Source organism: Macrosteles quadrilineatus, unplaced genomic scaffold (assembly GCF_028750875.1).
Source record: "Macrosteles quadrilineatus isolate MER2022 unplaced genomic scaffold, UCM_ALF_1.0 Scaffold_7__1_contigs__length_78375512, whole genome shotgun sequence".
NCBI lineage: Eukaryota > Metazoa > Arthropoda > Insecta > Hemiptera > Cicadellidae > Macrosteles > Macrosteles quadrilineatus.
This window is the reverse complement of record NW_026542600.1, coordinates 18,893,643-18,902,819: the sequence shown is the minus strand read 5'-3', so window position 1 is coordinate 18,902,819 and position 9,177 is coordinate 18,893,643. Positions and strand designations below refer to the sequence as shown.

Genomic DNA, 9,177 nt, shown 5'->3' with positions numbered 1-9,177 from the left:
TATGCTTTTTATTTAAGGATACAGACATGACATTCATTTAAAGTGACAATTACGTTAAAAGTATATGATTCATTAGTTTTATGTTGACGTATATGAATAATTAGAACCAACTGGAGGAGTTAGTAATCAAATCTCTATTTTTAAGCCAGAGATTTAGATGTTAAAATCAACTGTGTGTTTTCCGAGAGATATTATGGCGAAGTTTTACTCAAACTATACATATATATAAAATGTTGAACGAATAGTGTTTTTTGCCTCTGGGGACACCAAAATGAAAAAGTTAATCCGTCCGGTGTCTAGGTTTTACCATGCATCCTACGATAATAGCTACTTCTCTACAGCGAAATTCGCTAACACTTATAAGTAGTCTTTAAATTTAATGTATTATTCGAAATGAAATGTTTTCAACAGTGCTATACTTGAAACTTGGACTTCTAACAGTTTTCAAACAGTAAATTGTATTATGAACTGTATGGATAAAATTAGAGTTGAGACTCATTTATTAATTAATGAAAGTGTATTTCCATTCTAAGTTTCAATGTTAATTAGGTCAATGGTAAAAGTCCATATGGGAGAGTAATACTGGAATGTTTATATGAATACTTTGTAAATCCTGATTTAAATTTGCAGTTTGTGACGTATTGAACACTAAAATCCAATTAAAGACGTGTTTATTCATTAATTAAAGGGTATCTTCATTCCAAGTTTTAAATATGTTAATTGGATTAATCAAAGTTCATATGGAGAGTTACTACTGGAATATTAAACCAAAGGCATCTAAAATTAGAACGGTAACTAACCACAACGAGACCACACACTACTAAGTTGGAAGGCATAGGTCGACTAAACATACCTTAACTTAGCACTGAAGTGGATACGTTTATACATCATGAACTTGTAGCATGTTAAGATACTAAATTGAAACAAGGAGAACTTATAAATACATATCATTATTAATCTTTTTAAACCAATTATATTATTTCTACAAATTGCATGCAAGGCTGTATTCATACCGGTTGACAAGATTTTCTTGAACAGCTACTCTTTGTAAAATTAAAACGGTAAATGTTTAAAACATCCATTTTGTTGAAATTAATAAGGCTCAATTATATCTAAAGAATATTATTAAACTATTTTAAGATATAAGTTACTAATTAGTACATGAATTGGTATGTCTATCATTGAAAGGAGTTCTCGTACACAGAGAACGATATTCTACTCTGTAGACAGTTGGGCCAAATACAACAGCTTAGTGTGGCCTCCGAACCACCGAAATCACATGACTACAAACAGCTGGTGATAGGCAGGATTTGAACTCATGTCTCCAGAGTTGAAGCACCTAGTAACTAAAATGGTCGCTTTAAAGCTAAATTTACTGATAAAATAAACGTATTTAAGAATAATAGCTTACGGTGTATTTATTTCTGTCAATAGACTAAATTGCACACATATTATGAAACGAAAAGATTTTGGATTATTGAAAGTCATGCTAAAATATATCGCATTATTGTCTATGAAGAATAAAGGAATGGTATTTTATACATCTTAATAACAATACTAAAATAAATTACCAATTAATATTTGATCAAGTAATTGGCCCGGTAATTCCTTATATCAATGCATTCTGTATACGTGTTGGACTTGTAGATATGTTTAATGGGATTGGATTTTGTCGACCCTAACTAAATCATCGTATGATTTTTATGTAACGAAGCTGTATAAAACAGATCTTCAACCGAGGATACAGTATATAAAAACTATATTTCTACTCCCTACTATACTTCTATTACTCTATACTTCTATTACTCTATACTTCTATACTTCTTCTCTTATATACTTTTCCACACTATACTATATACGTATATACTATAATTTAGATGCGGTGTATTATTAATTTCTATACAAGTGTAACGGTAGGTACATCACAATGGAGGTACTCACTGTTACTTTGGGTGACGTGGCTCAGGAATGAAATCCAGCACTCGCTTACAAAACCCAACTTTATTAAAACCTAAAACGATACAAAGAACACAAAGAAAATCAAATAAAAAGGTAGAGTAGACTGGAACTGTATAAATCATTTAGTTAGAAACTGAAACCCCACTTTGGAAAAGACTCTAAACCCCAAAATTGGAAAACCCTTAACATTGTCTTACCTGGACCCTTAAGGTCCTTAAGGGCCTTGGGCTCCAGCTTCCCCAGCAGGACCCCGTCCTCTTGTGCACCTCACAAACGCTACCCACCAAAACTGGCCCCTTGATCAAGTGCACTGGCCTACTTAAAGTCAACAACCTTCTGTAGGTCAGTACAACAAGTTATCGTTTAACAACATTACCAGCCTACTCGCACATCATTGCCAAACACTTCCTCTTTACAATATTTGACCCTCCTTTTAGACAAGAAGTCCTAAAATCGGGTATCTGCATTATCCCATGAAAACCTATTGGTAGTAGGTGGGATTTAACCCCAGGCTCCAGAATAGCAGTATTTAATTACAACCAATTAATAAATGGTTTAATAGCTATTTACCTTACAAGTGTAATAAGAGCGTTTTTACATCCTGTAGGCGAATGTTGTACAACGATCTGAAGCGAGTTGCATAATTTTAAGTGATGTAAACACGCTCTTGCGTAACGTGTAACGTACAAGATTTTACCTGACCCGACAATATACAGGGGGTAACGTACGATATTTTTCATTATCCATTTCACTCATCTTCTAACAGTAACGTTCTTTTACAAACAAATCTAGGTTAGGAAAATACTTTAAAGCATAACAATAACATTCAAGCGCACGGCTGATTTCTATCGTTGAGCGTCTTTGGCTCCATAGAGGTGTATTTTATTAAGTTAAGCACTCAATTTTGTTTGAATGGGTTTCATTACTTCACCGAGTGAGTTTTTGAAACTTTACTTCACCTAGTGAAGTAAAGAAGTTGTTTACATCACGCTTGGGATAGGGAAGTTTAACATGGTGGGTTGGGCAAATACCTTTAACTGTCCAGCGATCCTTTGAATACAACTGCAGTACACTACTGCAGTTTCAGCCCTCAGGGGGCTTTCTTCAGGAGACAAAGGAATTCAAAATTTTTCATTTACATGAATTCGTCTAATCGGAACTACGAGAACATAACACGGACACGAATACAAACATAAAAACGAATACAAATGTAAGAGTCAAAAGCATTTTTCTTCGGTACCGGTTGACGCGCAACGCGTGCGAGGAACTAGTCTAGACTCATCTGTTAATCACAACCAATTAATCAAAATACTAAAACGCAAGTTTTAAGACGAAATAATTATTTATCTAAAATTATAACTTAATATTGAACCACAATTTTTATCAGCATTTACCACGAATCTTCTATAAGAATTAAAACACAGTTACAATACAAATAAGCTGAGTCTAAGTAAAACTGGAATGCATTCTGTTGTGAACCTCTCGTTTTGAAATGCAAAGTTTCAAAAGCGAAATAAACGCTTCAGAGCTTTCAACTTTTTGATACACGCTTTATCTCAACCAGAGGATTTGTTTTGACAAGAGGTTTGTCATCGTCACAACGCTATGTTTTTGTCCGACATTTCTAGATTACTAAAAATAAAAACATTCTTCATCTTATCAATGCTATAAAATTCATATATTTATTCGTAAATTTAATCATACAGTTTAAAAATAATCGTAGAAGCTTTTTAAGAGAGGATATATTAACGAATTCAAACAATGCTTGGCTAAGAAAATACACTTTTAAGTTAAAAACTGAAAAAATAAGAATTTACTTTGTCCGAAAAAAATGCTGGTCTTCTACCAAGAACGATGTACAAAGCTACACTATTATTGCGAATCATATTGTTCAAATAAATTGTGGTATTGGTTTGTTTAGTTTCTCCGGTCAAAGGGCAATCGTGACAATCATAGAGCTGTGATCATTGATCAAATGATCAAGCCCTTGTGATCGTACCGTTGCCCAATTCAGCACACTTCATCTATTTTCAAAGGATGTCTTTTATTCACTACTGCTTCATACTTGAGTGGTAAATACGTATGAAGATATCAGAAGATTAAAAATAGTTTTAACAAAACTCTAAAGGTTTATTTTATGAATGCTGAACAAAAATAAATTTCATCAAACAAGTCACACTTTTTTCATAGAATTAGTCTTACTTAATCTATGCCTAAATAATAATTCTATAAACAGCTTTTAAACATATGTAATGGTGAGGGTAATATTATTTCCTACAGTTACGTGATAAAGCAGGCTTTCTCATACTGATTATAGCACGCAAGTAGCTGATTCCTGCATTTACTAGTGAATGCAGGAATCAGCTACTTTGCGTTATTATCCTCGCCCTCATTTCCCTTTGTCGTACTCATTTTACTTTCCCGCACTGCAGTATTCAAACGAACAACACAAAATAGTGTGCTTATAAGCACGTAATACGGGTATGCTTGAAAACAAGCTGGCAACACTGCTAAATAGATCAGCTGGTGCAGTGTTTATTTGTCATTCAATTTTACTATTTATACAATGACTTAACATAACCTATAAACCTGTTGTTACACGTTAACATAAACAGTAAAAACAAACAATTATATTCAGATTCTGATTCATTACATTTGTGAAATTTCTTCTTTTTTTTGCTAATTTGTGAAACAATTTCATTTAGGTTTGAATTTGTTCATTTGTGAAACTGTAAAGTAAAAGTCAACCTCTGTATACATACAATTACCCATTATATATGCTTTACAGTAACTATCGGAAAAATATAATGTATAACATGAGCGCAAATTCTCTTTGCACAATAGATACACAGATAGCTATTTTCCACTGATGTAAGATTTACCTATTTACTTGTTACCGAACTTTTTAAAGTAAAACATAGAAATGAAATGTAGAATTGGATTTCTTTTAACTACGAAACACATCATTTCACCCTTCCGTCAACATCAAAGACTTATCTTTCATTTCAAACAAGACCTCTTAAAACGTGTTACCGTTTGTGGAGAAAAATGCGACCGCCTTTTTAATCTTCTGTTTTATTTCAAACTATTTTTTTATGTTTTAAGCTAATTTAATGCATCGTATTAGTGCTAAAAATAGTAGTTGGTATAGTGTGTCAGACTAAACGTATATACCCAATATAGAAAAACAATATTTGCAAATTGGTTCGGGTTTAACGTTTAGATTAAGTAAAAACATTTTGAGAAATCTTATAATTAACATTTACTTAAGCCTTAATTTCACTTATAGAATGTATAAATATATATTGGGGTATAAGGAAGTAACTTGTTTGTTTGATAACAAATATATTGAAACAATTAAACCTAAGTACATCCGTCATAAAAGGTTCAAACTACCCTCTATTTCGGCTGATATATCAAATTATTGTTTAAAAGGCCCAAAAATCAAATAAATTGAAACGTAAATTCACTCTTAAAAGAATTTCTTCGGATAAATGGGTGCTTAGGTTTACTTGTATGAGAGTCACTTAAAATAGGATGGCTTACGTTTCACTGACATTCTATACGTTTTTCTAATTTGCTAAATTAAATATGATACTGTTTCAGTAACAGGAGTGAAATGAAAATATAATTTGCCAATCTTTTTTAAACTTTTTTACTGATTTAAACGTAGAAACAATTTCTGTAAATTTTGAAACTTTGAGATAAAATCTTATTTTAGTTGTACGACACCCCTTTTCCATGGTCAAATACTCTTTCACAAATTCAATCAAATAGGTGTTAGTTATCTCGTTTGACATCATCTGCAAGCTAGAGATCCATTATTCATAAAGCGAGCACTTCAGTCGTTGTTGTGAACCTAACAACACGCCCCTCCTCCCCTAAACCCCACTCCGCCCTCCAACCCACAGCCATATTGAGATTCACTGAGATAGATTCGTACCATCTCTGTTGGGGACGTATCTCCAGTTATTTGTCAAGTAACAACTCCAATGAGATCCGATCCGAAAAAGTCGTCCAGACCAGAAAGTAGTGGATATAATTAGATTTACGATATGTGAGATTAGCTTTTTACAAGTTACACAATTAAATAGAATGAAAATAATATAATTTTTAATAATTAGTTTAATCGAGGCTTTTATATTGTTTCAACATATGTATTTGAAAATCTAAAGGGTAAAGAGTGAATAATCAGAAAAAAAAAATCATTCAGACTGGAAGGTAACAGTACAGTTTCTCTTGATTCATTCCAATAATAAAGTTGGAATTAGTTTTACTGAGATCAAAATATTTTGCAATAAAGAAGTTCGTTTGAACTTTGTTGGAAACACCCTCCCAAGAAATTAATCACTTATACATGATATTATTAAGATTTTTATTTCAACTTTCCATGACGTTTTAATTAACGATTCAATTGATTTAATTTATGTTGATCTGGTGCTATATAACGTGTAACTTTATTTAGTCAAATATTCATAATATGAGTACAAAGGTTAATCCTATAACAGTTGTCACCTTTTGATTTCTTGACACTAATTAGCGTTATAGGACATGCTTACATGCTAAAGGCGTTTATACAGAATAATTTGTTCGCATTTTCTATAGCTAATAAATAATTATTATATTCCTGTGGCTGTGCCTTTACGTTACTGCAGGGCGATGCAAAAAACCTTACCAAAAATATATTGTGTTAGGACTATGATTTGTGATATTACGAAATATTGATGATAATATATGAGTAATATATGTTCCATACGATCTTTGAATAACCAATCATATCAGTTGGCACATATGAACTCCAATTTTAAATCTATTATATACTTCTCTTCCACCTCACTCTTGTAATTTTTATATGGGTTACTATGATTGCAAATATGCGTTATAGTCCTTGGCCTCAATAGTACGTAATTGAGATCTGATTGTACGCTCGGGTGGACTGCGGGAGTCCATATTATAATTTCATTAATTCTATACGTTCTTCCCTTGTCACATGAGTATAGCATTACAAAACCAATCATGTACGGCACTTATATGACCTAAACGTTCTGTTTCAGGGACATGGGAGGAAACGGGCGTGGAATGGGACTGTTGGACGGCAGAAACCTTGGACCGGGAATGGATGGCAGGAACATCGGACCAGGAATGGACGGTCGAGGTCTCGGGGTCGGAATGGATGGGAGGAGTCTAGGGTCGACGTTGGACGGACGGGGTTTGGGACCTGGGCTGGATGGAAGGGGTTTGGGGCAAATGGATACCAGAGGAATGAGTCAAATGGACCCTAGGAATATGGGACAGATGGATTCTAGGGGTATAGGACAGATGGACTCTAGGGGTATGGTACAATTGGACTCAAGGGGTATGGGGCAAATGGACTCAAGGGGTATAGGGCAACTAGACTCACGGGGTATGGGGCAACTAGACTCTAGGGGAATTGGACACTTGGATTCGCGGGGGCTAGGGCAGTTGGATGCAAGAGGCATGGGGCAAACTGACAATAGGGGAATAGGTCAAATGGATAGGGGCATGGGACAGCCTTTAGACAGTAGGGGATTGAGTCAATCACTTGACGGGAATAATATGGGGCCAACAATGGATGGTAGAAGTTTGGGACCTCCGATGGATGGAAGAGGCCTGAGTACGAATGTTGATGGAAGAGGTTTGGGACAGACTATAAACGGAAGGACCGTGGATGGAAGAAACGCGGTATCCACGTTAGACAGTCCACATAGGCAGGAGCTCGGCATGGCGAGGCCGTTGCACGGCTCCTTCCAGACCCATGACAATAGGCAAGTGAGCCAAGATACGTTCTCCTCCAGTATACAAAAGGACAGTTTCCTTCAGCAGCGCCAGGACTCCTTTAGTAACTCCGCCAAGTCTGACTCCTTCTTCAGCAATAATGTAAGTCATGATATCATTTAGTTAAAGTCTCATTGATATCTTGCTAAGTGTATGTATGTTTGTATTCTGTTCGTGTGGTAAATAATTCCTCACTTAAAGTGAGGGACTCATTCTAGGGGGGAGTGTGTAGTGTCCACTCTTCCTTATGGTCTTTACCACCATATTAAAAGACAGTTGTTTTAACTAAATATTTAACATATGTTGGTTTTATTATTATTAATTTTTGATTTGTAAACAGTTCAGTTTTTACATTGTTTTTTAATACAACTTTTAATTCATACATCTATTGATTTTCATCATTTACTTTATTGTTTTGTAAGAAGGTAGGGTGAGTGTTGAAACAATATCAGGATCTGCTAACATACACAAGCATTTCATTTAAGTGGGCAGGTTGCTATACCAGATACCATCATTGGTAATAACGTGTAAGTGTGAGTTTTTTGGTTCCGGAGGAACTATGCCTTAAGCCTGGTTTCTACGTAGGATGTAAATCTAATTTATTTTCAAAATTAAATTTCTCGGTTTTTTTTTAATTGCTGTTTTTCCAAATTGGAGGATTGATTTATTTTAGTATTTATTTTCTAAATACAATCGTATCATTACAATATTTTATTTTAATTGATATTAATTTGTCTTGGTTGTAGACCTACAGGCCAATAGTTAACACCAGTCGACCGATACAACCTTTGTTTATGTGACTGATCACCGAGTATATTTTTTACACGAGCATAGATGAGTATTTTTTTAAAGAAATAAACCGTTACAGTAAACGATGAATTTATTATAACCTACAATAAGCCATACCTAAATACCCCCGCCGCAGCAAACCTGCCGACTAAGCGAATTTCCATTTGTCTGAATTGATTTTCAGTTAAATTATATTTTAATAACATTAGGTTTAACGAGTACCTAGGTTTGCTGCTACAAGGAAACAAATAAAGTGTGTTTTTGAGTAAAATATTGATAGCTTAGTACAAAATAAATAAATTTGACAAGTTTGATCAAAATATATTCATAAACAAGCAAACTACAACATTTGACAATATTCTCCATAAGAATAACATGGGAATTTTAAATTTACAATTTTTTAAATTTTCCCCGTTACTAATAATTGAACAAAAATACTTTTATATACTAAATTATTTGTTTTTTTAAGCTCTTTAAAAAGGTCTAAACAGAAATTGGGAAATTTTGTGTTTTGAGGGTCAAAAGTGAGAAAAACCAATTTTTACCCCATAAAACCCCCCGTAAAGCCCCGTTCCCATGGTCCGATCATGCTGGTTCGCGAACTCATTCAAGTTTATCCCACTTTACACCTTT

The 9,177-nt window shown here is 34.0% G+C and overlaps 1 protein-coding gene across 1 annotated transcript in view; it reads left to right on the top strand.

The window, feature by feature from the left end:
• Positions 1 to 1,161: 1,161 nt before the first annotated feature.
• LOC128998850 (putative transcriptional regulator cudA) overlaps positions 1,162 to 9,177 on the top strand; it is a gene marked incomplete at its 3' end in the record, with an annotated part of 99,951 nt that continues 91,935 nt past the window's right edge. The window contains exons 1-2 of the mRNA XM_054425207.1: positions 1,162 to 1,169; positions 7,014 to 7,857. Of these exons, the coding sequence (XP_054281182.1) occupies positions 1,162 to 1,169; positions 7,014 to 7,857 (852 nt within the window). The remainder of the gene's footprint in view (positions 1,170 to 7,013; positions 7,858 to 9,177) is intronic.